The 27,574-nt window shown below is 48.0% G+C and overlaps 10 protein-coding genes across 10 annotated transcripts; 4 read left to right on the top strand and 6 right to left on the bottom strand.

Moving 5' to 3' along the window:
• Positions 1-11: 11 nt before the first annotated feature.
• On the top strand, positions 12-272 carry N7487_002293 (oxidoreductase; the record flags this gene model as incomplete). The annotated part of the gene is made up of 1 exon (XM_056870040.1): positions 12-272. One exon carries the CDS (start codon positions 12-14, stop codon positions 270-272), a length of 261 nt encoding a protein of 86 aa, XP_056734824.1.
• Positions 273-997: 725 nt separating this feature from the next.
• N7487_002292 (uncharacterized protein) lies at positions 998-2,826 on the bottom strand (the record flags this gene model as incomplete). Its single annotated transcript, XM_056870039.1, has 3 exons — positions 998-2,211; positions 2,269-2,375; positions 2,438-2,826. 3 exons carry the CDS (start codon positions 2,824-2,826, stop codon positions 998-1,000), a joined length of 1,710 nt encoding a protein of 569 aa, XP_056734823.1.
• Positions 2,827-3,423: 597 nt separating this feature from the next.
• N7487_002291 (uncharacterized protein) lies at positions 3,424-4,822 on the bottom strand (the record flags this gene model as incomplete). Its single annotated transcript, XM_056870038.1, has 2 exons — positions 3,424-4,581; positions 4,640-4,822. The coding sequence occupies 2 exons, from the start codon at positions 4,820-4,822 to the stop codon at positions 3,424-3,426; spliced, it is 1,341 nt and encodes a 446-aa protein (XP_056734822.1).
• A 968-nt stretch (positions 4,823-5,790) lies between these two features.
• Positions 5,791-6,234, bottom strand: N7487_002290 (uncharacterized protein; the record flags this gene model as incomplete). The annotated part of the gene is made up of 1 exon (XM_056870037.1): positions 5,791-6,234. One exon carries the CDS (start codon positions 6,232-6,234, stop codon positions 5,791-5,793), a length of 444 nt encoding a protein of 147 aa, XP_056734821.1.
• A 2,007-nt stretch (positions 6,235-8,241) lies between these two features.
• On the top strand, positions 8,242-9,992 carry N7487_002289 (uncharacterized protein; the record flags this gene model as incomplete). The annotated part of the gene is made up of 4 exons (XM_056870036.1): positions 8,242-8,670; positions 8,760-8,983; positions 9,037-9,799; positions 9,858-9,992. 4 exons carry the CDS (start codon positions 8,242-8,244, stop codon positions 9,990-9,992), a joined length of 1,551 nt encoding a protein of 516 aa, XP_056734820.1.
• Positions 9,993-10,687: 695 nt separating this feature from the next.
• N7487_002288 (uncharacterized protein) lies at positions 10,688-12,101 on the top strand (the record flags this gene model as incomplete). Its single annotated transcript, XM_056870035.1, has 3 exons — positions 10,688-10,963; positions 11,051-11,637; positions 11,702-12,101. The coding sequence occupies 3 exons, from the start codon at positions 10,688-10,690 to the stop codon at positions 12,099-12,101; spliced, it is 1,263 nt and encodes a 420-aa protein (XP_056734819.1).
• A 428-nt stretch (positions 12,102-12,529) lies between these two features.
• Positions 12,530-14,340, bottom strand: N7487_002287 (beta-tubulin; the record flags this gene model as incomplete). Its single annotated transcript, XM_056870034.1, has 8 exons — positions 12,530-12,563; positions 12,630-13,324; positions 13,376-13,831; positions 13,900-13,954; positions 14,012-14,053; positions 14,117-14,142; positions 14,213-14,236; positions 14,329-14,340. 8 exons carry the CDS (start codon positions 14,338-14,340, stop codon positions 12,530-12,532), a joined length of 1,344 nt encoding a protein of 447 aa, XP_056734818.1.
• A 645-nt stretch (positions 14,341-14,985) lies between these two features.
• On the bottom strand, positions 14,986-16,510 carry N7487_002286 (U2 snRNP complex subunit CUS2; the record flags this gene model as incomplete). Its single annotated transcript, XM_056870033.1, has 6 exons — positions 14,986-15,258; positions 15,310-15,465; positions 15,522-15,639; positions 15,694-16,097; positions 16,166-16,273; positions 16,370-16,510. 6 exons carry the CDS (start codon positions 16,508-16,510, stop codon positions 14,986-14,988), a joined length of 1,200 nt encoding a protein of 399 aa, XP_056734817.1.
• Positions 16,511-17,099: 589 nt separating this feature from the next.
• Positions 17,100-19,139, bottom strand: N7487_002285 (ammonium permease MEP2; the record flags this gene model as incomplete). The annotated part of the gene is made up of 6 exons (XM_056870032.1): positions 18,755-19,139; positions 18,630-18,694; positions 18,314-18,568; positions 17,560-18,234; positions 17,270-17,501; positions 17,100-17,210 (listed from the first exon to the last, which is right to left on the bottom strand). The coding sequence occupies exons 1-6, from the start codon at positions 18,836-18,838 to the stop codon at positions 17,100-17,102; spliced, it is 1,422 nt and encodes a 473-aa protein (XP_056734816.1). The 5' UTR covers positions 18,839-19,139.
• A 2,955-nt stretch (positions 19,140-22,094) lies between these two features.
• sskB (uncharacterized protein) lies at positions 22,095-26,175 on the top strand (the record flags this gene model as incomplete). The annotated part of the gene is made up of 2 exons (XM_056870031.1): positions 22,095-23,851; positions 23,901-26,175. 2 exons carry the CDS (start codon positions 22,095-22,097, stop codon positions 26,173-26,175), a joined length of 4,032 nt encoding a protein of 1,343 aa, XP_056734815.1.
• Positions 26,176-27,574: the final 1,399 nt, after the last annotated feature.

Raw genomic sequence — 27,574 nt, 5'->3', positions numbered from 1 at the left:
CTGGGCTCCTTATGCTCAAAAGCTGCTTGGCTGCCGAATGGGCTTGCTACGGTCTTCGCACCAACAGTATAAGCCCTGAGTATATGGATACAATTCTCAATGAAGGCGATGGAATTGCCACGCATCGCAAGCTTTGGGCTGAGCGGAACCCCAGTGGTCGAATGGGTAGTCCGTCAGAGCTGACGGGAACAGTCGTGTTACTAGCGAGTACCGCAGGTGCCTATATAAATGATCCGGATATTGTGGTTGATGGCGGTGCCATTGTGTTCTAGGAGACTTATAATGTTGAGTTAATGGATACAGGCAGATTTTGTACAGAATAGAAAGTCATCAATCTGACTTTTCATTTGACCCTTGGCCTTAATCTCCAAATATGTAAAGTTCACAAGCCACACGGTCATTGTGAACAGACGGGTGCGTTGTGCCACCATTTCGTAGTAAGGGTGCTAAATGGCAAGCCAGCTGTAACTGAGCAGGTTCCATGTTATATCGTTTAAGAGGAGTATATGTGAAAGAGAAGAGAGTGGGGTGGTCTACGGGCGACTAAGTATGCTACCGCTTCATTCATTGCCGGAGGCATATACAAGACAAGAATTGCGATCAGCCGCTTATACGGCCTTGTTATATTCTTTTTAGATGTCTTTTGGGATATCTGTTTTGGTATTTACGAGGGCGGTAAAAAAGTATATTCTATATAAAAGACTTTCCTAGACTTTTTTGTATATAACCTTTGACTATATAATTAATCAACTTTATAATAGTACGACCAACCATTAATCTTAATCTTAACCCCTTTAAAGGTCAGATTACATCTCTTTTTTAAACCAGCGTTATCTTCAACTGTATAGTTACTTTGTTATGAATCAGTGGCATACTTAGTCGCCCGTAGTGGGCCTCTATCCGGAGAGTCGAGAATATTGATAATTGGAACACTCGTAACTTGAATTGGAGAACTGTATAATTAAGAGAAGCAGGTCTCACTCGACAAGTTATCCGCTTAGTACACAGGAAGCTTGTACGCATCCAAATCGTAACTAAAGCTATCAATCGATTCCTGGTCATGGACACATTGGAATTTCTTGCCGTTTGCAGTCCAAAGTGGACGAAGAGGCCAACGGCACATTTCCTCAATCTCTCCAGACCCAGCCAGTGTTGCCGGTGCCTTGCCATTCTCAACCCACTCGATGAGAGTCTGTAGAGTTGTCTGTGGCCATGGGGCGTCGGGTTGGTACTCGTTTGTGGCACAGTGCCCCACGCCAGGAATGAGGAACAGGCGATAGAAATCATCGAGAGCGGCCGCACCTGCAGTGTATGACTTATTGGGGAACATAACTTCCCTGACTGAATTCCAGTAACGGACTGAAGACGCAGTAGGGATTGAGAAATCTTGTTCTCCATGGACGTGGATAACCTTTCCACCGGCGGTTTGGAAGTCCGACAAGTCTGGGTATGTTGTCTGGAAGATATCTCCGTACTTGTTTTGGGAAAGTATTATCCATTCCTTGAGGGTATCGTAGGTCACGCCGTCTAGGTTGGGAATATTGGTCTCCTGCAGAAGATCAATGAACAGACCAATCCACATGCCACCGAGACCACTTATGTCAAGCTCCCAGCTGTCGGTGGATGAATCATATGCGCTTTGAAGATCGTCGAAAGTCGAGCCAGGCTGGTAGCTGAAGTAAACTCGCTTGCCGTCGGAGTCGTGAAGACCATTCCAAAAGGCCTTGATGACTTCAATGGCTTTGGCAGATACCTTGCCTGTCTGTGCAGGTGTGGCGCCCGCGTATGAGGACCCACTGACAGCAGGGCAGGAGTAAGAAGCGTCCAGGATGGAATCCCAGTTTAGATGCTTCAAACACAAGTCGGAGCGTGATACAATACCGTCAGTCTTGCCATCCAGGGGATCACAGCTAGCGACGGTCATGTTCATGATCTTCTCGAGCTCACAGCTGGGCGAGTAGTAGTCAAGGGTTTTCTGGATGACGTTTCCGGTCAAATGGTTGGTTTGCTGTTGTGCCCATCGGAAGGCTGGAGCACCGGCGACCACACCGTCGAATTGATCGGGGAACCGTTGGACCTGGCTCCATCCCCCGCGGCCTCCCTCAGAACAGCCCTGATAGTAGGAGTAAATCTTTTCGCCAGATGGTACGTTGTAAATATTTCTTGTCAGTTCTTTGCCCAAAATAGCGAGCTCATGCTGGGCTTGGTAGCCTGTTTCTTATGTTAGCTGGCTCATAAGCTGTGGGTTTCGAGATATAAAGGTCTTACCAAACATGTAAGTCGCTTGCCAGTTGATAGTTCCATTTTCCAAGAGAGCAGCGGAACTAAATTCGGTGGTGAAGCTTCCAAATCCTCCATCGGTCAAACCTCCAACACTTCATTCAATATGTTAGTCAAAGTATTCATCCCAGCGAGCAGTAAACGAGGAAATTCTTACCCGCCAACAATGACACCAGTAGGGATTGACGAGGACCCTGAGTTGATCGCCCAACCACCTCCACCCGTGGACACATATCTGTTCTTAAACTGCCCTGGGGCTGGAAGCCAGTATTGCACATGAACAACATCCCCGTCAATGCCATCATGAGAGTAGGCGAAAGTCACATTGCAGTAATCGAAGGTGGAGGTAGGGTAGAAGATGCTTTCTGCGGTGAAATTGGTGACAAGACTTGTGGAAATCGAAGATGGATCCACGGTAACGCCCTGAATAGCATCTACTGGCAAGGCCTTCTTCGCATACGCGGTGGTACAGATGTCAGTCAGTGAAGTTGTTGTTGCGGCAGCCGAAGCCACCACAAGCGTATAGGCCCATAGAGAATACCGCATGATGTTCTGCACTCTCTCAACTATGTCGAGGGAGATATACAAGAACCCCAGATAAAGGGGATGGACTCCTTTTTATCTATAGAAGTGACAAGCGGTTCTAAAGCCGGGGTAACTTCGGTGATTGAAGTTAGGGTAAATATTATGCCGCCTCTCTCCACAGACCCTGTGGGGAAGCTGGGTTGCTATTCAACTTTCCACGAATTCGAAGGATTTTTGAATTCTTCAGGGAAGTTTGATCTAACCCGTTTTACCAGAAGTCTGCTACTCCACAAATCCCCACCCCAGGGGTATCGGCTCCCGAGGTGTATAGGTCAGTCCACCAACACACTTATTACTTCGGTTGTACGTAGGTATATGGAATACTCGCTGAGCTATTGCAACATCGCCACTACAGCAAATATAACGCTCCGTGAAAAGGATACCCGCCCTGTCATTCATTTTGAGAGCTTATGCTCTTTCACTTGTCCAAAATTCGGGGGGATGATGCAGGGTTTATAGTGGATCAGACTACTCACAATGGTTATGCACTGCGATACACTAGTTCATAAGCGGAAGATATCCCCGAGGCACCCCGAGGTCCGAAATTGCAGGTATACTCTACCAAGCCCTCATACCACATCCCCTCGCCCGAACCCAAACATCCACAATCCGAGAAGTCTCCCTGTCTTGATCCGAATCGACAACAAAATACCATCCATAAAAGGCACCAGTAACGCAAGCATGATTCGGGTGCACTTTAACCACTTGTCCAATTCGCAGGGGAATCTTCGCCTGCGCCTCACTCTCCCAAGTCACAATCGCATGTTCCTGACTGATCCTCTCAACGACCAATCTCTCCGGTGAAGCTTTACCCAATCCATCCATCCGCCAAGAAGAAATAACGCCCCAGCCCGAGTAACTTGGACACGGCTCTCGACCCAGTGCAAGCGTGCCCGCAGCCAAGAGTGCCTCGGGTTTCTCGCGCTCACCGTCGTTATAGACACTGCACACTTCAGCGAGCACCGAGATGGCAATTTCATCCTCCAGAACTCCAGAATCAGCACGAGCTTTTGTGGAGAATTGCTGCATATCCAGGATGGGATAGACGCCAGCATGCAGCTCGACATTTGTCTCGCGAAGCAAAGCCTTCAGCTCCTGCGCTTCCGCACAGGTAGAGTCCTCACGCAGCAAGTTCTGGGACGAGACGACCTGTGGGGTCGCACCAACACTAATGATCAATTCCCTTTTGGATAGTAGATGCGAATTTCTCTCCAAGGCATCTTTGCATCCACGGATCTCACTGATCAAATGGCCCATCGCTTGCTCGGGGGTTGTTCCGCTATAACTCAAACTACTGTGTGAATACAATCCGAGGAGTCTTGCCCCGCCTGTTTCCTCTGCGGAGGCAAGTTTCTCGAGTAACCCGTTCTTATTGAGGGATACGGGCGGCAATCCGACGCGGTGGTAGCCCGTGTCGACCTTGACAAAGACACATGTTGGATGTCCTGCTAGAGAAGATAGTTTCTCCAGGTAGGGGAGTTGATCTGGGTGATCGATCATCACAGTGATGCTGTTCTCGCCTAGCTCGCGGGCTGCCTTGGCTAGTAGTGGAACCTGTGATGGGACGAGGGGGATGCCGTAGAGAATGTTAATTTTGCAGCCTTTTTGTTTCAGATCCTGTAGTAGAGGGATCATCATCTCGATCTCTAGGACTGTGGAAGCTACGAAATTGGCTTCGGTGCTGTCGCCAATTTGGAGCTTGGCGATTTCGGGTGTCTGATATTCATAAGTTGAATGTAATTATGTGGAGAATATGACATTTGAGGTCTCTTACCTTGTGTGACTTAACATGAACTCTGAATCCGACATCGAGCGTTTTGATTGTGCGTAGCATTGTCTCGCAGTGTCGTCGGATGATTGCTACATCAAGGATTGCGGCTGGTTTGGGTAAATCGCTGATGTCTTTGCCGATGTAGAGCCTCTGCAGTTCTTCTTGGGATGGGGTTATGGAGGCCATTTTTAAATATGTAGCAGGTTACTGGGAAGCGTGAAATGGAAGTTGAATATTTGTATTCTCCCCTCATTCTGAATAGGAAACTTGGAAATGTGGGGCGGAGGATGTCAAGTCCGGCTTCGCCGTCCATTTTAAGTCGTTGGATACTTTCAATCCATCTGAGATACATCGAGCCAAGATTGACCACTGTTGTCATTTTCCTCCTGGTTCGAGTCTTCTGTGTCTCAAATATAGCGATTAGAGACAAAGGCTCTAGTGTCAATCCGATGGACTGGAGACATGATACCTGAAGTTCGCACAATAAAAGCTTGTGCTCCAGCCACAGGTCGAACTCTGCGACGAACAGAACTAGTAACTTGCTTATTCTGGGCTGGAAGATAGACAGTGGGGAAGTCTGAGTTACATCGGTGGGCCATTGGAAGTTCGGTATCGGTAAGGATATTGTGAAGGTCAAGGGGGTTTGAACTAGAGAAAAGATAGACGAGATGAGAAAGCAGGTAAAGCTCGGTTTAGAAGCAGTCAAGGCAAACAATGAGAACGGTAGGCGTCACATTATGGGTTGTCGCTGCGAGAGTGTGCGTTTGAGAGTCTCGTTTGACATTTTTGACGGACCATATTAAATAGCAAGGAAAAGAAACTGTATTATCAATCCTTAATTTGAATTTCACCAGTTCGAAGTAGCTAGATATCTCCTTGATATTTCTCTTCGCCCTGAGCATCCATCCAGAGCCCTCGGGCCCCTATCTCTGGCACCAGTGCAAGATCCGTTATGTTGCGTTTCATCTCCCCGATCTGTTGACTGAAATCCTTCGTGCATCGCATGCTAGCATCATTGGAAAGAAATATCCGTCCTGCAACGATATCCTTGCCGCGCATTCGGGCCCACTCGTTGTTGCAATTTGAGGGGTACACCTTTATATTTAGCCAATGGTTCGCTGGTACTCAATCAAAAAAGGAAGGAGTCACTTACTTCATGCAATACCGAAGTAAACGGTCATGATTGGAGAACTCGCAGTGGAGGTAGATTGCACACCGGAGTTGACCTGGCTTGAGGAAGCGTGTTGCATGGCTAGCAGAGCAGCCACCCAAGCGTTGTAACTTCTAACCATGAAAGCTGGGGGATTTGGGGGGCTCGCGCGAGGCTGAAATGGGCTGTCGTAATCCCATCGGAGATTTTCTTCATGGGGGTCGAAACAGAGGTGATCCATCAGATCTTGTTCGAAATCCTCGTAGCTCAGCATGGTGTGATCGAAAGTGCCGTCTGGGTTGATGTACGTTTCGTTGTTCAAGTAGCCTCCCAACCAAAAGACAGTTGACTGGCCACTATCAAAACGGGTCACCTCAATGAGACAGTCGTGCATGTTGAGCACTCGCGGAATGTTACGCGGCGGGACGGGGATGTTCGTGACAGCCATGCTGAGTGATGGCTTGGATGGAGAGTTCAAACTTGAAAAAGAATTTATGACGAGATCAGGGTGAGAGGATGAGAGGGTGAGTTTTCCACGAGTCGAGATTGGTACCTAGGCAAGAAGAGAGCCTAAAAGAGAGAAGAGAGAGAACGACAGGTGCAGTGAAACTCCCCGGCTGCTCTTTCCTCACACACACACAATCAACCATTTCCCTTCTTGCACTTCCTTTGAATCTCTTCAACCAAATATCTAAGTAGTTCCCCTCCTCATTATGTGGTTCTAGTTCCCCCTCGTTGATCTGTAAAGGAAGCTTAAACTCGCTCTTGGTCACAATAAAGAACAGGTCAGTCCATGTCCCGCGACTGCTTCTCAATTTTGCATAGCTATCAAAGCAGCCAACTAACCATTTCGGTTTCTAATGGCATATTCGCAGTCTAATCTGTTACTGCAGGTTCGAGGATCTCACACGAGCACATGAACTTCAGGGCTGCAGCTAAAATGGGACCGCAGATCTTCCAAAAAGAAGTCATAGTCAAGTTCTGAGACCATATCAACGGGTGTTGTGCATCCTTTGCCAATGCATGAGCGAAGCCAGAATAATCAAATGGCTATACTAGCGTGTTAAACGTTGATAAGTCCATCCCGTAGGTAAAGTAAGCTAGGAGAGTTCGCTTTCACAGATCCGCATCACGGATTGCGGCTTGTGGGTCAAGCGAGATGGGGGAAAAGCTTGGCTGGACTTGTAGGAAATGATCTGAGCTAGATACTCGAGCTACGTAATACCACATAATTCGGAGTTCCATTTGTGTAAGTCTTCTGAATTGAGGCACAGAAGACCATGAGAGAGCTCGGGATGAAGGGGGATTTGCTCTTTCAAAGAGCATGTAACACCATTCAAGCCTTCATAATACCCCCTGTACAATGTACCAATCAACTAATACTCAGATGGGCTATACCGCGATGCCGATGACAACCGAACAGCGAGAAACTCTCTATATATAGTAATCAAAGTTATGAATAGCTTAATGGACGTAAATACTAATCAGAGCTATTTAAAAGAGCCCCTTCCCTCAAGCCTTCATATCCTCAGAGCCATAGCGAATCATCACAGAAGATGCCTCGGGAAGCATTCGTTCCACAGCAATCACAAGGGACTAGAATACATTTCTCGCGGAAGTTGCTGAACGGAACTTCGGCTGATCATCATCCTCCTTTTCAAAATCTGATCATCGTATAGAATCGTGAGCTAACACATTCTCCTTGCGTCGACAACATTCCAGAGCATGCATATTCGGAGCTTTCCAGCATACCACTTACCCCATACGGAAATGTATCGCGGATCACAGGGGTCGACGGGACTTTTATTTTTTATGGTGTGGATGTCATGAGCCTATCCCTTCTTTTGATTGTATCATGAGATGGCTACAGACCCACCGAATATGTGTGTGGGTGGGTGCCCTGGTGGATGGGCTAATATTGCGCGATGAGGTTCATCCCCACACTTGTATGTCGGGATAAAGCTAGGTAGCTTCTTTTTTTTCTCCACTAGGCGATCAATGATCTACAATCTGCAGAGTGTGTTTATTCACAGTTGTATTGCAGTGATTCCAATTCCTGGGTTCATCATTGGATACTGGCGGCGAGCTGCTCGGCTGGTGCCTTGATTGCTAAGGAATGTGTATGTATCCAGTCTCCCCTGGGGTTGTTACACCGTCTCACTGGGTAGACAGGGTGATGTCAATGTCCAACGGGCTAGCAATGGTGCACTGGCCCCGCGTGCTTTTTCCCTTATATCTATCATACCATAGCTCCCCCCTCCGTCATGTTTTATACGAACGGCTCATTTCCCTCGCCTTTTGTAGCTATTGTATAGCTGCGGATTTACGACATCCACTCTATACATCAGACTGCTTAAAATTCATTTAACCATTAATAGATTCGGATTGAAAGCTTCGGTTCACGAACAGCTTAATCCGACATAGTCCACTCACGCGAGCTTCGAGGTATCCGAGAATGAAGCCCGACGATGTCGAAAAAGCCCACAGCTCGCCTGCTCTTGGGAGTCTGAACCAACTTTACCTCGACAAAAGCGCTTCCAACAGCTCCTCCGACGACTCAGACCTCGCAAAGCCTGACCCCGTGCCACAGTCAAGATGCTCACAGTGGATTGCAAGCTTGAGAAATGTGGAAATCCGTGGCATCGGGCCGATTCCTATCGAAGATCGAGAGCCAATAACATCATCGACCATACTTCATATGCTACTAATGTGGTTTAGCATGACATTGGCTACAAATAACATCGTTGTTGGATCAATGGGTACACTCGTGCTTGGCCTCAGCTTCAGGGATGCAGCCCTCTGTGCTGTATTTGGATGTTTAGCCGGCAATTGCACTGTTGGTTTTATAAGTATATGGGGATCGAAAAGCGGGAACCGAACTTTGGTATGTTAATATCTAAACATTGTTTTTTTGCTGCACGGGGAGAAGAAGGTGCTATTAACAAGATGAACGGATGCTCATGAATTTGATAGATCGTGGCCCGATATTTCATGGGCTATTATCCCAGCAAAGTTTGCATCATCCTGAACCTCTTCACCAATATCGGGTATAGCATGGTAAACAGCGTCGTCGGTGGCCAGATCTTGTCTGTGGTCTCTGGTGGCTATCTTTCCGTGATAGTGGGAATTATCATTGTCGCCGTTTCAAGCTGGATTATGGCTCTGTTTGGAATGAAAATCTTCCAATTATACGAACGGTAAGAATTGACAGCCCAGCATACCTTGAAATGCATATTCTAATCAATACCAGAGTTGCCTGGTTGCCACAGCTGCTGGTGATATGCGTGATGGTGGGCTCAGCAGGGCCTAAGTTCGACTTCAACATCCATACACCAATGTCGACAGAGCACTTAATTGCCAAAATAATAACCTTCCTCTCTCTGGCATTGTCCATTCCCCTTGCCTGGGCCCCGCTCGCTGCCGATTACTATGTGTATATCCCGCCGCAAATGAAGAGCTATCGGATATTCCTGGTCACAGTCTTCGCCGCCACTTGTGCCATGTCAATTGTTCTTCTTATGGGCGTTGGTCTTGGAACCGTGATCGCCAGCTCGACACACTTGGCGGCCAAGTATGGCAGCAGTCCCGGGGGCGTTCTGATGACAGCATACGACGGTCTGGGAGGGTTCGGGAAATTCTGTGCTGTCATCAATGTCCTCGCCTTGGTTGCCAATAATACTCCTGGGGCGTACTCGATGGGGATGAACTTCCAAATGATTGGCGGGGTGTTTGGAAAGGTTCCACAGCCGATTTTCACGACTCTCGCTACGGTGATATATGCCGCATGCGCGATGGGAGGCCGGGACCGGCTGTACGAGATCTTCAAGTCTTTCTTGCCTCTAATCGGATACTGGGTTATGATGTTTGTCGTGATTGTCTTTGAAGAACATGTGGTCTTCCGTCGGAGAAGAGGCTATGACTGGTCTCAGTGGAACTGTCGCGATAAATTGCCTTTGGGGATCGCGGCAGGAGTTGCTTTCCTTATCGGCTGGGCTGGTGCAATCGTTGGCATGGTAAGCCTTATATTCCCAGGAATCCGATTGATTGCATCTCGCTAATATCTATATTTAGTCTCAATCGTATTATATCGGCCCCATCGCAAAGATGGCTGGCGAAGCTGATCTGGGTCTCTGGTTGGGTGCGGGCTTCACTGCGATGTTTTTCCCACCGCTACGGGTATTGGAGCTCAGATTCATTCGCCGCTAGTGATCTGCCAGAAAGCTTGTCGGAAGAACATTTTATATCCCCTCAACATAAACCAGATAGTATATAGCGATATGGGAACTGTAAAGACCCGATGTGATAGTGTCAGGCTGGACCTATAATCAAAATAATTCTAATAGAATTTGCTTAAATAATGTGACGTTGTAATAGATACCCTACAGCTATGGTCCGTTGGCTTGAGAATAACCGCTATAGTGCTTACGAGGCTTGGTCGCATGCATATGCATCTCGCACAACCGAGGATGTCGTCAGCACCTTCTCAGATGTAGATTTTGGATTACAGGGGTACGATAATAGTCTGGCTTGAGGCCCTTCTTCGCATATAATAGTCGGATAGCCCGAGGATGTGAACGTTCATTCCCCTCTCCAGTTCCCCGAGGCTCGGTGTTTCGGATACCCCGCGTTTGAAATTATCCAATTATATTCTCTAGATTAGATGAAGTGAACAACCTTGGAAACCTAATTACTACATGCTCCTACAGGCTCCTCTAAGGGTTATTTGAGATATGCAGGGTGTTATGTACAGGTTACACAAGAGGTTGCACAAATGACAGTTCATAAACCTTGTGGGGATCATAAATGGGCCTGTCCTGTGGGTCACCACCAACCACCACATTCTTATTTAAACCTCGTGGAACCCCCAGTTGAGGTCCCATCCCCACACTTGTCGCGTCAATATGAATTATACCGACACCTGGGCTTCATCCCTACCTGCAGGGGGTATGGCATCCCAACTACTCCCTTACGCCGTAGGCCTCCTCGTCGCCTGGCCAGTAGTGACAACAAGTCTACGGTTCCAGCGCCTACGCAAGCTCCACAAGCAATATGCCTACCCAACACGGGAATCGATGTCCAAAATGACCGACGAAGAAGCCTTCCAGATCCAAAAACAAGTGGCGCAGCTCGAGTTCCCACTCATATTCATCAAGAGCTTGCAATTCGCCTTATTCCGGGTATGAAAGAAAAAAAAAAACACGACCCACAAACAATCGGGCCATTCCCTATCGATCTATACATGAAATTTCTAACTGAAGAAAAAGACATACGGCATCCCTTCAATATCCAGCCTTCTCGTAAAAACAAGTCAATTCTCCAGCCCAGAAACTTCCCTAAAGCGGTACACGGATACCAGCGTTCTCGTCCAAGAGATGGTCGGCAACAACCCGACTTCCGCACGCGCATACCTCGGTCTTGCCCGGACGCGCTACCTACACAGCGGGTACAGAGCCTCAGGTAAAATCCTCGATGACGATATGCTCTTTACGCTGGCGCTTTTCGCGCTCCAGCCGATTCGGTTCATCAATCGCTATGAGTGGCGCCAGCTGAGTGACCTGGAGCGATGTGCCATCGGGACTTTCTGGAAGAGTGTGGGTGATGGGCTGGAGATTAGCTATGAGAAGCTGCCATCTGGTAAGACCGGGTTCCGGGATGGGATTCAGTGGCTCGAGGAGATTGATGCATGGAGCGAGGAGTATGAGACGAAGTTCATGGTGCCTGATGCTAAGAATCGTGAGACGGCGGATCAGACTACTGCTGTGCTGGTTTATATGCTGCCTAAGATGTTCCATCCAGTTGGGTTACAGTTTGTTTCGTTTATGATGGATGACAGGCTTAGAAGGGCGATGTAGTAAGTTGCAACGCTGCATGGATGAACTAATCACCAACACACTGTCTAACCTCTTACCAAACAGCTACGAACCCCCCTCCGCATTCTGTGCAGCGCTCTTATCGGCTATCATCACAGCCCGCAAGCTATTCCTCCGCTACCTATCTCTGCCACGACCGTACTTCCTGCGCTCCACCTCGTTCACCGAGGAGCCGGATGAAAACGACCGCTTCTTCCTCACCCAGTGGGAGGCCGCGCCATACTATGTCAAGCCCACGTTTTGGAACCGCTGGGGCCCGATGGCATGGCTGACTCGAGCTCTAGGACGGCCTGTGCCTGGTGATGAGGGGGATAAGTATTACCCTAATGGATATAGTGTTCCGGATGTTGGTCCGAAGTATTTTGAGGGGAAGGGGAGGAAGCAGTTAGATGAGACTTTGTTGGAGTTGAGGGGATCCCGGACTGGGAAATGCCCTTTTCATTGAGGGGTAGAAAGGCGATGGATTGCCCATGAGATACGGGTACTGGTCAATGGTTGTAGCGTTGTATAATACAACGGGAAAGCCCGTATTTTCTTGCTTTCGTGAGATTGTCACAACCTAGGCATATGAAGTTATAAAGTCAAGGGTACTGACCCATATAAACTGCTGTAACACCAACCTTGATATTCAATACTACAATTAACACAAGCTAAAGACCATGAAAAATGGGTTCGTCACTTTCTTTTCCACTATGTGCTATTCTGGAGGGGCGGAACAAATCACCCAAGCCGAGCAGAAAAATAGACAAAAAAGGGTGTAAATTAGGAGCGCTCAAACAAATTGGTTCGGGGCTTGCGCCCACAAGCCGGTCCGAATGGTAGAGAATGTAGGCTTGACAAGGGTATTACTTTGAACAAATCTCAAAGACTTATTTAAACCTCCTCATCAACAATTTCATCACCGAGGCTAAAAATAGGGAGAAAATTCATTAGTCGACGTATTCGAAAATCGGGTGGTATGGGGAATGCTTACTACTCCTCCTCGCCCTCGGAGACGGAGGCCTCCTGGTACTGCTGGTACTCGGAGACAAGATCGTTCATGTTGCTCTCAGCCTCAGTGAACTCCATTTCGTCCATACCCTCACCAGTGTACCAGTGCAAGAAAGCCTTGCGACGGAACATGGCAGTGAACTGGTCGCCGACACGCTTGAAGAGCTCCTGGATGGAGGTGGAGTTACCAACGAAGGTGGAAGACATCTTGAGGCCACGGGGGGGAACGGAGCACAGAGCGGTCTGGACGTTGTTGGGGATCCACTCAACGAAGTAGCTCTGGTTCTTGCTCTGGATGTTGCGCATCTGGTCCTCAACCTCCTTCATGGAGATCTTACCGCGGAACAAAGCGGAGCAAGTGAGGTAGCGGCCGTTACGGAAGTCGGAAGCAGCCATCATGTTCTTGGGGTCGAACATCTGCTGGGTCAACTCAGGAACGCTGACCTGGCGGTAAGATTGGCCACCGCGGCTGGTCAGGGGAGCGAAGCCGACCATGAAGAAGTGCAGACGAGGGAAGGGAACCATGTTGACGGCGAGCTTGCGGAGATCGGAGTTGAGCTGACCGGGGAAACGGAGGGAGGTGGTCACACCGGACATGACGGCGGAGACGAGGTGGTTCAGGTCGCCGTAGGAGGGCTGGGAGAGCTTGAGGGTACGCATGCAGATATCGTAGAGAGCCTAGGATTGTCAGTAATCTTCGCGTCAGTCTTTTCCTCACGCGTTTCATACCTCGTTATCGATACAGAAGGTCTCGTCGGAGTGCTCAACAAGCTGGTGGACGGAGAGGGTGGCGTTGTAAGGCTCAACAACGGTGTCGGAGACCTTGGGGGAGGGAACGACGGAGAAGGTGGCCATCATACGGTCGGGGAACTCCTCACGGATCTTGGAGATCAAAAGTGTACCCATACCGGCACCGGTACCACCACCCAGGGAGTGGGTGATCTGGAAACCCTGGAGGCAGTCACAGCCCTCAGCCTCACGGCGGACGACATCGAGAACCTGGTCAACAAGCTCGGCACCCTCGGTGTAGTGACCCTTAGCCCAGTTGTTACCAGCACCGGACTGACCGAAGACGAAGTTGTCGGGGCGGAAAAGCTTGCCGAAGGGACCGGAGCGGACAGCGTCCATGGTACCAGGCTCCAAATCGACGAGAACGGCACGGGGAACGTACTTGTCACCGCTGGCCTAGATTATCAAGGAAAACATCCGATCAGATGATGCACTATTATTCGGTTTCCTGTCGTTGGACTCACATGGTTGAAGTAGACGTTCATACGCTCGAGCTGGAGGTCGGAGGTACCATTGTACCTAGGAAGATATCAGATGTGTAATCCACCGGAAACCCCTATCACTGTTAAAACTTACTGTCCATCGCCATCGAGACCGTGCTCGCCAGAGATGGTTTGCCTGTAATCCAGTTAGGAACCTGTCAATTGATACCCAACGCGAAAAAAAAAACTCGGCACTTACCAGAAAGCGGCACCAATTTGGTTACCCTATAATGCAATTCCAATTTAGTCCCACGAATCGAAGAATGTTTCCAAGAATGTTCCAAGTCGAACTTACACACTGGCCGGTTTGGAGGTGAACCTATATCATGTTAGCAAAAGATCTGTTGAGAGTGGGGTCATGGCTCAGGGGCCGTATGAAAACAAAAGACGCGTCTGGAAGGGATAACGTACAATCTCACGCATTTTGAAGGGATTAGAAAAGAGATGGACGAAAAAAGGAGAACCGGTGACAAGTCAGGGAGGATGGGGAAGAAGAGAAAGCAAGAAGGCCAGTTGAGCGGTGTGTGTGGGATCAACAAGTCAACAACTGAACTTCAGGGGGGAGGCTCGATTGGGTATAGCCGCATCACGGGACTCGGGGAGGTGCGAACCACATTTTACGTTTCCTTGGGGCGCGTGATATGGTACGATAAACTACATACAGTAGCTACATAACTACTAGTTACATACTAACTAGTTGATTGTAACTACACACATCTGTATAATTACAACTAACTACGTAAAATACTATTGTTTCAATCGTTCAATTCGAAAAAATTTGGACTAATCGTACATATTGGGTATTCGTTCAATAACTAGGCGCCGCTTTCCATCCACATGGTAGTACTCACTTGCCCTAGGATAGCTCTCGTCAGTTGGAGTTCGTTCAGTCAGATATTGCCTTCCATTCACTGGGAAGTACTCACTTGCCCTTCAGTGGCTCTCATCGTATGGAATTCGTTCAGTTGGTGGATAGTTTCCACTGTTTTGGGTATGTGGTTTTAGAGGGTTGTTCTCGCCGTTTTCGATCACTTGACATGGGGTCTCGGCGTTTTCTGTTCGGTTGGACTAGTTCGTGCCAGTTTCCTGGCCCTCATCTGCCTCCTCCTTGGCAGTCTTGTCATTGGCGATTTCCTGGTTCTTGTCGGTCTTCTGGTTTGCGCCGCTTTCCAGCCAATCTCCAAACCGCTCAAGGCGCTCGTTCTCCTCATCGTCTGCATCCAGAGGGTTCGCCGTATTGCCCCCTGCGTCTCGTCGGGGGTTGTGCTTGTTAAACTTCTCATCTCCATCCCAGATGTAAGCAACAACAGTATTGCCTCCGAAGTAGCGCCCGTTCATGGTCTAAATATGGTCAGCAGTTGCCATCACGTTGATTCAAACTTAAAGGCCTACCTTGACACAGCGACGTGCGTCCGCGGTTGAGACAAATCGAACAGTAACAACCCCATCAGCTTCTCCGTCCCAGACCACGACTTTGGCCACGTCACCAATCTTAGAGCACTCGCTGAGAATGTCATCGTGAATCTCAATACTGGCGAGCGGATCTTCCTGTAATTACACGTCAGCCGCGTGTCCATATTTGTCCAAAGGAGGGTAAGTCTAACCTCCAGTTCTTCCCGTGTAAACATATGTTTCAGAATCACATGTCGTGTAGCCTCCTCGGCAGCCTTAATCGCCTTTAAGGTCTGCTCGGCCTCATCATCACCCCAGTCGGAAAGTTTCCTATCACAGTCAAGTCAGCATGAAACACTTTGCCGCTGTGATCAACAAACACACTTGTTCAATCGCTCCGCACGCTCCTTGAGCTTCTTCTTTTCTTTCGCAGTCATGGTAACCTTCGGCTCCACATCCTTTTCACGTTTGTACGAAAAGTCGGCCGTCTGAACGCGCATCGGTCCAGCTGGGTTGTGGGGACCTAGTCGGAAGTCCGTCTCGTCGAGACAGTCAATCGCGAGCTTGACTGACTCCGGTCGGAAGTACACAACCAAAGCCTCGCCATTGAAGTTGCCATTTTCGTCGGTGTACATTTTAATCCGTGGCTTTCCGGTGTCCAGTTCCTCTGCGAGGATTCCATACTTCGAAAACAGGTCTTGAATCTCAGACAACTCGGCGTCAAGGGGAATCTTGGTAACCCACACAGCGGTGTTCACACGGGGCTTCTTTACCTTGGGTTCATCGGTCTAAAATGCGAAAGGAGACAGTCAATTACCAATGCCAGCAAGCTGCCACAAAAGACCGGAATACTTACCCCGTCATGAGAGTTCTTTCGCTTCTTACGGTCACGCGGATGAACGATTTCAGTTTCGCCGTCGTCTGAGCCGTACCCCTGCTGCTTGCGGATGAGCGCCTCGTCGATCTAAAGTCGCAATTCAGGTTAGCACTGGAGATTGTCGGCCTGCATTGCGGACAGCCCATCGCAAAGCGTCAGGGTGCGAATACGTTCATTACATACCGTCTCAACCCATCTCTTCAGAATACTGTTGAACAAGAACTCGCGACCATCGCTTGTCTCCAGTAGGAAGCTGTTGTCCAGTTTCGAGAACGAGATGCGCGGATCGCTATCAAACTCCGCCACGTCGGTCGGAAAATCCATTTTGATGAATACAGCCGTCGACCAAACCCCCGGGAAGATGAATCAGATGAATCAAAACAAGGGAGACGTGTTGGGGTGTTATGACGAAATGTCGACGGCGGGTTGCGATGATTGCCCAGGTGAACACAGCTCATCCCGCGGTGAACTCTCGGCGCGGCATTCCGGAAGGTACTTGGAGTGGATCCGCATTTCCGCCGCTTTCTCCAGTTCCAAAATCAAGCTTCCTTCAAATTTATAATGGCATCCTACACTCCTCAATGTGCCTCTGTTCACTTCGGAGATTGCTCATGCTGTACTACGATTTCTACATTCACGGTTTGCCTACGAACTATCAATTTAAATTTCTCCCAGACTGGTTTCATAGAATTTGAATTGGGTATCTGAAAATATGCTGTCGAAGCGAAAATTGGAGTCCAGAGAGCACCCCAAATACCTACAGTTTCATACTGTACATGTAGATATTCAAGACGCTCTGCCATCACCAAGAAGAAGAAGAAGAAGAAGAAGAATTAACATGAAAGAAAAAAAAAAAAGGCATTTGCCGGATATTAAATATTAAAGAAAGAACAGCTGTCAGATCAAGTTGGATCTAAGCCTTGGTGTCAATGACCTCGCCCACGGGTGTAGCAGTGCGCTTAGAGCCGGTCTCCGAGCTTTCCACGCCGTTGACAATGTCACGAGTGACCTCAACGTAATCATACTAGAGGATAAAATGTCAGAATATGTTTCTTTAGCAGACCCAGGAAGAATAAAGCTTACAGCAAACTCGCCAATTTCGGCATCATCGATACCCATAATCTCGTCTTCCTCGGGCGCGCGCAAGCTAAGACCAGGAATGAGGTTCATAACGAAGAGAATAATGCAGGTTCCAAAGAAGGCATATGCCATTCCAGAGACCGAGTCGGCAAGCTGGTATCCCAACTGGATATAGTTCTTGTTGATCCAGCCGCCATCGATCTCAGTGGCACCATCCAGGTGCGCAATGTAATCACTATATATGCAAGTTAGTTTATGATCAGACAATGCCATCAGGAAGTAGGTTCACTTACGCAGCGAAAAGGCCGGTCAGGAGGTTTCCAACAATACCACCGATACCGTGCACGGCAAAGATATCGAGAGCATCATCAACGCCGAGGACGAACTTAAGCTTAGTAGCATAGTTGCATGCAACAGCACCGACGATACCGAAGATGAAAGCAGCCCAGGGAGTGACGAATCCAGAGCCGGGAGTAATAGCAACAAGGCCAGCAATGACACCAGAGCAGAAGCCAACAGTGGACCACTTGCGCTCCAGTCGGTAGTCCATCAAACACCAGGTCACACCTCCAACGGAGGCAGCAAGGTTAGTGACAACGGCAGCCATAACGGCACGGAGGTTGGCAGCGAGAGCAGAGCCAGCATTGAATCCGAACCAGCCGACCCAGAGGAACACAGTGCCGATGACAACGTGAGTTACATTGTGAGGGCGGTAGTTAAGCTCGTGGGTGCCGTGGCCGCGACGCTTACCCAGCATCAACGAGTAAGCGAGGGCAGCAGATCCAGAGGCAATGTGGACGGGAGTACCACCTGCGAAGTCAAGACCTCCAAGCTGGAATACCCAACCAGATGAATTCCATGTCCAGCAGGCGATAGGGTCGTAGATAATAGTAGACCAGATGAACATGAAGACAATGCAAGGGAGCATGCGACCACGCTCAGCAACGGCGCCGACGGCAAGAGCAACACTAATTGCGAATGAAATGTTAGTTGATGTTTCTAGATGATCTTCATCTACATGATCGATGCATGGTGATAATGACTCACGTAATAGCGGCGAACATTCCCTGGAAGATAGCGAACAGAAGATCGGGAACCTTGTCGCTTCCCACAGACGGCGCACCCAGAACACCCTTGAAGCCGAAGTTATCGAGGTTACCGATATACTTGCCGGCTGAGTGGGAGAAGGCCAGCGAATAACCCCAGAAGAACCACTGGAATGAAACCACACCGACCGACATGATCGAGAGCCATATCAATGAGAGTGCTGACTTTCGACGAGCTAGACCGGAGTAGAAGAATCTATAATCAAGTAATTAGCTAGAGTCCTTGGGTGTTTAAGGAAAAGTTAGCATAGACATACCCAACTCCAGGAATCATGAGCAGCACTAGGGCTGTTGAGGTGACGACCCATGCGATATCACCAGACTATTAACATTGTTAGCTATCAAGCTCCTCGATTGACCCCTATTAAAGTATACAACATACACTGTAGAAAATGTTCAAGTCATCATGAAGCGAGTCACCACCAGTTGCGATGGTGCCATTGTAGGCAACCGGATATTCGGCCATGGTAAAACCTAGGGTAAGCCAATGGTATTATTGGAAGTGTGATATGCAGTTGAAAGGACAGCCGCAATGGAATGATACAGGAGATATCCCAAAGCTTTGTGATAGGCGATGGAGAGAAAGAAGTAGGAAATACTTTCAAGCACCGGGCTGTGAAAGGAGAGAGAAATGATATGTCTACGGAGTTGTCTGCAAGGACGAACCCTTGTAATTTAAATAACTGCCACAGTCCCAGACAACCAAACAATGCTCCACTGTTAGACGCTAGAAGGCTGACAGACCATCGATCTTAGTTCCGATAGTGAGAGCTGGTCATTCTGATTTCTGATATGATTCATCTGATCTGGCCGATAGCAGGTAGCCAAGCCCGCCCCCATTTCAGCCTTTCCGAGTGCATGGCGGATATGGCATATACTCCATAGACCCAGACCGGGGAATTACGGGTCCTTGCGTTTGCATACTTCGGCCATATTCGAACATTCTATGGGCGTCTGCTCTTAGAACCATGTTTAAACTGCTGTGTACCTACATATTGTTTTCTCTACTCCGTACATCTGTATATTTTCACTTGAGAAGGATCTAATAGGACCTTGTGTGCATCTCAAGCCCTATGCATTGACTCACGATAAGCAGGGGGAGTGCAACTTATTCCGTACACTGTATTAAAGTGATAAACAGATTGGGTCATTTCAGTGACAGAAGAGAATAATAGGAAATAATAGGAATCGAAATTGGACGGGTGCTCAACGACTGGCTGTAGATATGAAGTTGAAACCAACCAATCACAGTCATTTGCTTATCATTTTTTTCGCGCGAATGGTTTTTCTGTCGCTTAATTGTTTAATTGTTTAATTGTCATCCAAGTTCAATGTTGGATTGATCCATGGAAAGCTGTCCCGATGCCTTAGATATAGTAGTTTCAATGATAATTATTGATTGCCATGTGCAATGTGAAGTTGTTAACCAAAACGACGTTTGATCTCTTATCTGAGCTCAATCTCGTCCACGGGTGTTGCGTCAACCAATCACAATGTAATTTCCCTTATCTACATACTAGTAATTTTTACTCCGTACTCCGTACATCGTATAGCTTTAACAATGTGAGGGGTTGTTTCAATGTTGTCGAACTCTTTTCTATTATCCATGGCCTCTCATGACACAATGTGGGAGAGTTCGGAGATTAATGATGGCAAGAATTACTCCGTACTATAACGCAATAGTGTGCAGGTTCTTTATGTATCTTTGCATAGCAACCCACCTACACATACCTGCTGAACATTCATGCTTCTGCCCCTGACATATTATTATCTCCGCATCATCTCTTAATGGTTTCCCCAATTCTCGGGGTATGTCACACCCTTCCACACGACTATGTACAATACAGAGCCTTGCATGGGGCGGCAAAACTACATAAACCTTTTGCCACGCGGTATACGGAGTACAAGCTAGGGGGTCTAGAAAAGTACGTTAAGTCAAGATAAGCATCCAGCCTTCCATTGGTGGGAATTCTAGAGGCTGATTCGGCATCCCGACCTGGACCTTGGCGAACTCTCTCGCCCCAATGATTCAAGAAACTCTACTTAACATCAGAGCATCGTAGATCTGTGAATATATATGCAAAGCTCTTGCGCTATTGGATTTTTCACTTTGATACTCTTCAATAACAACATTAGAGGCTTGACCATCCTATGTATGTATGAAGTAATTCCGGACATCTAGGTCAGGCTGGGCATGCTCGTTATGCTTTACTCTGTAGATCGAGTGACTTGTCTCTGATACAAGCCAGGAGAGTGGATGTCTAGCATCTTCAATGCTTCTTGGACTATTAGTCTGTGCAGATTGCTATATAATCCTAACAAATTGTCAAGGTTTCTTGATTATTCTGGCATCCACCGATCCACTGATCGACGGGGTTGGATCTACTATACCTATGATGTACCTGCATCGATCTGTGTATGGAGTATGGAGTAACTCCGTACTTAGTTAATTGCCATGTTGCTCTAGTCAGGGGTAAGATTTCAGATAGATGTATGGAGTGCTAGCTCTTCGATCGTTGGAAGCACTACCCAGTAGCATGACCGGTCATATCACATACTTATTTCGCTAGTTTCATAGGTAGGTTTCATAACACAGATGGTTTTACCTTGAAAGCATCAGCCTCTTGTCTCAATAGTCACATACACGAGTGCATCACATGCTCTCTTTTCCTCTTCTAGTACGGAGTAGAGTCTCAGCACATATGCCCTACTACTTATGATCATATGACAAACTGTGTTCGAATGTCAAAATTTGTCTGATGTGGTGCCACAGCTACTGCTCGACAGTAGGAATAGTTAGTCATTCTCAGAAGAACATTGGCTTTTTGGTTATTTAGAGGGACATATGGAGTGTACTTTCTTTCGTTGCTTTTATTAATCTAATTGAATTGCCCTTAATTTCAATATCTCACCTATGTTGACAGAACAGTTTCAAATAAAGCATACGCACCTTTCTCATCTAATTTCCAATTAACTTTGTTCTTACCATCTCTTACAGTTTGATTTGTCTTGTTAACTAACGGCTTTAGGTAGACTAATTTCTATTCGCCTTTTCGTCGGTTGATTTGAGCCGCCATTCACATGTCAGGAGAGACTATGTAGTGTGAGAAAGTCTCTTATAATATACATTCTCAGACCAGTTAAAAGACACATCATAGAAGATCTATCGAACTAATGTTCGAAAATATACGAATATAACAACAACCCCAATGAAGTCAAAGACCGCCTAACCGTTTTTAACTATGTCTTATAGCAATGTATCTTTACTAATTTGAAGCAACAATCCCCAGCGGTGCAGAAAAAATGTTAATAGGACTGGTAGAACTTATTTCATAGCCCTGACTTACGCATTGCATGCAATGTTTTACAATCTTGAATACAAGAAAGGAGCCATAAAAAAAGCAAATATCTGTGGAAACTTTGACAGGGATGAGCATGTTGCTATATCACACGGATATTGTGTGCAATGGAGCAGCTGACTTTCAAGATTGGACGCGTGTACTCCATACCAGGGTTTGGACTTAATATAAATGAACGATCAAGATTGATGCCACGTAGTGGCTGAAAATTAGAACAGGAAAGATTCCCAGTAGATCAAACAGGAATGGGTGGGGATATGGGCCATCCGGTCAGCCACAATGCACCGCCACAGTATCCGCCTCCTATCACCTTAGTCTGACACTTAGACGTGCTCTCCCGGACCATCGCACGGTATAACCACTATGCAGCACACGGAAATCCCTAGTCCTGACTCGGATGGCTCAGGCTCTTCTGATGAATTCCCACAGTACCCCGTGAGGGCCAATGCCTCATTCGGAGAGACAGTCGACGACCAGATCCAAACACCTGCAAGCACCATCACAGCTTCCCCTCCGACACTTTCACCCAGTCTGACCTCATGGTCTAATACTCCCACCGCCCGACCACGTGGAATTAGCATCGGTGCTACAACTCTTATCGACAAGCCCGATGGACTTGCTATGGCTACCGACTTGCGACCTCAGCGCCCGTCTGCCCCAGTACGAACGCCGTCGAATACGTATGCCCCACAGCGGCGCCCACCACAATACATCAGTCTTCAGGAAGACCGCCAGCGATCGTCATCAGCCAAACGAGGAAACCGACGCGATCCAAACGCACAATACCGTGCCCAAGAGAAAGCCTACGTGCAACGGATTCGAGCAAACCCACAAGCCTGGTATCACCATTCCAAAGACCCGCAATCCAACATAATGATAGAAGGTGATGGTGACTTGGAGGAACCTTCTCCTTCCTCCGAAGTGCCGTTTGAAGATGACTCTTACGACCCTGATACGCAACTTTTCCTCCCGGACGACAACCTACCGAGTACTGAAGAACTGAAGCATCCGAAGAACCAGGAGCGACTTGAGTGGCATTCCATGCTGGCGTCTGTCTTGAAGGGAGACGTAGTGAAACAAGAAAAACAACGACTCATCGGATCTGCGGAATCAAAGCGGTCGGCGGCCCAGAGCTATGCACTTTGGATCGGCGTTCGGGCAAGAACGTGCGGCCGGAGTATCCCTCTGCAGCGAAAATTGATCGAGGACGCACGGTCACGTTTGGGTCCCATAATTGAGGATATCATCGGATTCCAGATTAAAGGCGAGACTGAGATTGGGAAACCGCCAAAACAGCAAGTCGAGGATATCGTGGAAAAGGTGGAACGATGCGAAATTCTTTATTCTTCGCACAAGGAAATGGAAGTTGCAAACCCTCGTGTTGCCTCGGAGGAATTCACCTCTAGCCGCGCGGCCATCTTTGCGTGGCACAACATTACAGCTCTCATCAACACCGAGCTGGCTGTGCTGCAAAGCTGGGTAGGGAACGAGGCTCTTGATTTCAGTCAACCGAGGGTCAAGTCTGCTAAGGACGATCTTTCGGATGGCTCCTCCTTCCTTGATCGCATTATGAAGGAAGATGGTTTGAAGACGCTCCAGGACAAGGATGGCATGCTTCTTCGCATTCTCGTTGTCATCCAGAAAGCGAAGAGTACCCTGATCGAAAACTCGGAAGCATTTGCCGCGCGACACTTGCCGCCATATATCGAAGAACTACTAACATTGATTAACTTTCCCTCTCGGTTGATCCAGGAAATAATTCGAGTCCGTCTGTCCTATGCCAAGAACATGAAAGACCCAGCCCAGCAAGCCCCCATTTTGATTGATCAGATGATTTCCCAATTCCAAATCCTGATGAAAGTGGCGGTCGATATTAAATTCCGCTACCTCGATGTCTCGAGGCCAGAACCCGGCTGGGATTTGCCGCCGTGTGTCGATGAGAACTTCGATAACTCGGTCTTGGATGCTATGAAATACTATTTCCGGCTCCTCAACTGGAAGTTGAATGCCAACAAGAACACTTTCAAGGAGGCTGAAATTTTGGAACAGGAATGGGGATTCTCCTATGACATCGGTTGTCGACTTGACGGTGGAGACATTGAGGTGGCCGAACAATTCAGGTAAGGTTCCCGTGCTTTGCGTCATTATCAAAGCTAACAAGAACAACAGTGCCCTCACTGCCAGATCACTCCAGCGTCTCATGATTCACTTTGAACGTGAGCTCGTCCCGAGACCCAAGGAAACTGTACAGGACATGGACAAACGATACAAGAGCATTTTGGATTCAACGCGCATTCGTCAGCGCAAGCTCTATCGATTCTCCAAGTTTCTGTGCCAGTTGTTCGAGAATGCTACCGAGTACAACATCACGACTGATGTCGCTTATGATTTCTTTGAGGCACTTTTAATTTCCGACCATTTCCTCGTCACCTCTACCACATCCGTTGGGCAGAAAGGAGTTTATCTGGTTGCGCATCATGCATTATGGAACCGTCCCGCCGATATCCAGGGTATCTTATCTACCTCATTCAAAGAAGATGATCCAACCCAGGATGTCCATGTTCCCTATGTCCTAGCCATCCGACCCGAAAAGCCTCTTGCCTGGGCCGGAAAGGAAATGCAAATGGAGTTTTTGGAACATCCGACAGATGTACGGCTGGGTAAGCTACGTATTGTTGTTGGGGGCATGCAAGAACGACTCCAGAATGCACGTCTGGAGCTCGCACGACTCACAGGCATCCAGCTTGATATGGTCATTGAACAACGTGCAAACCTTGGACGTGTAAACGTCGAATTAAACAAGATCAAGAAGATCTCTTTCAAACTGTCCATGACCATTATGGATAGTGTTGCTATCATCAAAGATCAGCTGCATGAGAGAAACTGGGAGAACAATGATTTGATCCAGGCCTGCTATGCATTTGCAACAGAGTTTGGCAAACGGTCCTCCAACTACGTTGACGCTAACAGGCGTGCTATGAACAGTGCCCGGCTGGTGGAGTTGTCTCTAGACTGGGTCGCGTTCATCTGTGATGAGTGTGACGCTGCGGACCGAAAAACCTTCAAGTGGGCTGTGGCAGCCCTTGAGTTTGCGATGGCGATCACATCTAGCCGACATCTTCTCTCTATGGATCAAGAACAGTTCAGTGATTTCAGATTGAAAGTGGCGGGGTGCATGTCCCTCCTCATTTCTCATTTCGATATCATGGGTGCGCGGTCTTCCCTTGCGGCGAAGAACGAAAAACGCATGGAAGAACGCAATGGAGCCCGGCAAATTGGCGCTGGCCGGATCACCAGCGACGAGGAAGCAGCAAAACTCGTTCGCGAAACATGGTACGCACGTGTTGTGGAAATTGAAGATAGGAGAATTGAGGAAGATGCGAAGCGCCAGGCTCTAGGAAAGGTGCTTGAAGGATCTGACGAGGCTGATCGGTCACTCACCGTGCTATCGTCATCGGCTACCAATGTGACTCTGCGTTGGCAGCAAGGCCAATTCATTGGTGGCGGTACCTTTGGGTCTGTCTACGTGGCCATCAACTTGGACAGCAACTATTTGATGGCCGTCAAAGAAATTCGCCTTCAAGACCCCCAGCTCATTCCCAAGATCGCCCAGCAGATCCGAGACGAAATGGGCGTCCTTGAAGTGCTCGATCATCCGAATATTGTCTCCTATCATGGGATTGAAGTGCACCGTGACAAGGTTTACATCTTCATGGAGTACTGCTCAGGTGGCTCGCTCGCTAGCTTGCTAGAACACGGGCGTATTGAGGACGAAACGGTCATCATGGTTTATGCTCTTCAGCTCCTAGAGGGTCTAGCGTATCTTCACGAAGCCCATATTGTGCACCGTGACATCAAACCCGAGAATATCCTGCTCGATCACAACGGTGTCATCAAGTACGTTGATTTCGGTGCAGCCAAAATCATCGCCCGCTCCGGCCGCACAGTTGCCCCAATGGACAACCCTCAAGGAGCCGGTTTCAAGGAACCTGCCAAAGATCCCGCGAACCAGCGCAAAAACCAGAAGACCACCACGGGAACTCCGATGTACATGTCACCCGAGGTCATCCGTGGCGACGCTGCAAATCTAGACAACCGCCAAGGCGCTGTGGATATCTGGTCTCTGGGCTGCGTGGTTCTAGAAATGGCAACTGGGCGCCGGCCATGGTCCACCCTGGACAACGAGTGGGCAATTATGTACAACATCGCCCAAGGCAAACAGCCCGCGCTTCCATCTCGAGATCAACTCAGTGACCAAGGTATCGACTTCGTGCGCCGCTGTTTCGAATGCGATCCCGCTCGCCGCGCCACTGCTGCCGAGCTCCTACAGCACGAATGGATCAACTCCATCCGCCAACAAGTTGTCTTGGATTCCCCTACTCCGAGCAGCGATTATAGCAGCGGTTCCAACTCAAGCTCTCGTCAAAACTCGACATATATGTGATTCCCTCTTCCTTGCGCCATTCTTCCCTTCCTAGTTCCCATTTCTATTATGTCGCCCTTTTTATGTGGACGGCATCTGAACTTTATTATTATGGAACTTAAAAGCGTCTTTTCTACCCAAACTCGCTCGATCTCGCCATCCTCGATTGACATCGCATGTGATACCCCATCTCGCCTCTTTTTCTTGCTTTAACGTATTTTGTCCCCAAAAGCCATACCATAACGCTATTTCATATTAATGTGTCATCTCTTCATTTATGTCCTGGATCATATCAACACATTGTTTATTTTGTCTGGTTTCACGCGTGGGTTTCTATATTCGGCGCGAGGATCTTTCGGAATTTTTCACTATGGCCCTCGGACGTAAACGAATCGGGGCCAAGTCTGTTCTATTATTTTGCTCGTTGCATGGTGGTTCATTTTTGGAACATATATACAGGATATAATTGAATTTATGAATTGCTCTGAATCCACACTTCACCTCGTTATGATATCGCTAGATCTCGGGGTCGGATAATTTAGCTTTCGCTGAGTGTGGATGTGTCCTAACATACCTGCGATCCTCACAAGCTACCCATCTCACTAGTTTCTGCTAGCGCTGTATAATATCTAACCCTTTTAATCAATCGGATGATCGACAGGAGGGATTCCCACAGTGAGGAGCCACCCGAATATTTCCGTCATCCGATCGGCACCTGCATGATCACGTTATATAGTTGGTTTACGGTGGATGTTGTGTTCCTCCTAATTAGTCTTCAATCAGTGTTTGCGAACTGGCTCCAGTCCCCGGGGGTAGCCGCCGCTTCCTGCACTGTGCTCTATTGTGTAAATCGGCCAGCGAAGGAGCTGTATAGAAAAATATCAATATGGCCCTAGGGCCTTCGAACAATGTACGATTACCAAGAACACGTAGTGAAGATTTTCAATAACTGGCTTGTCAGTCAACAACTGAGATGGAAGATAACAACACTAAGTTAACACAAGATAGGTGAGGAATAAGAAACATGAAGGAAAAAGATGATGAGATTAGGACTCCAAACAGAGGGTGTAGGATAACCAGAACCAGGTCGCCGGAAGTGGGGACGGAAACGCCGTTTCGTAGATTGCAATATCGTGAGACATAAGGGTCAATTTGAGGATGAGTTGTGGGGGTCTAGGCTTTGCCTGGAAAGGGATATGGTCTTGGAAATCTTCAAATGACATGAACAGTCGAAATGATGATCAAAACACATAAGCGACGGCGGTGGAGTGCGAGAGGAATAGAGGATGGCATAGAGGGTATTTGAGGAAGAGCAAACGGGATAATGAACCCAATGGAGTTTTGAGAGAACCAAGCTTCTCATTCGGAATGGTGACCAGGAAGCACTGCTTAGCCATATAGTACCAGACACAACAGCAAG

This window comes from Penicillium crustosum (assembly GCF_028827405.1).
Source record: "Penicillium crustosum strain IBT 35664 chromosome Unknown utg000001l_segment0_segment0, whole genome shotgun sequence".
In the NCBI taxonomy this organism is placed as follows: Eukaryota; Fungi; Ascomycota; class Eurotiomycetes; order Eurotiales; family Aspergillaceae; genus Penicillium; species Penicillium crustosum.
This window is presented reverse-complemented; position numbering and strand designations above follow the sequence as displayed.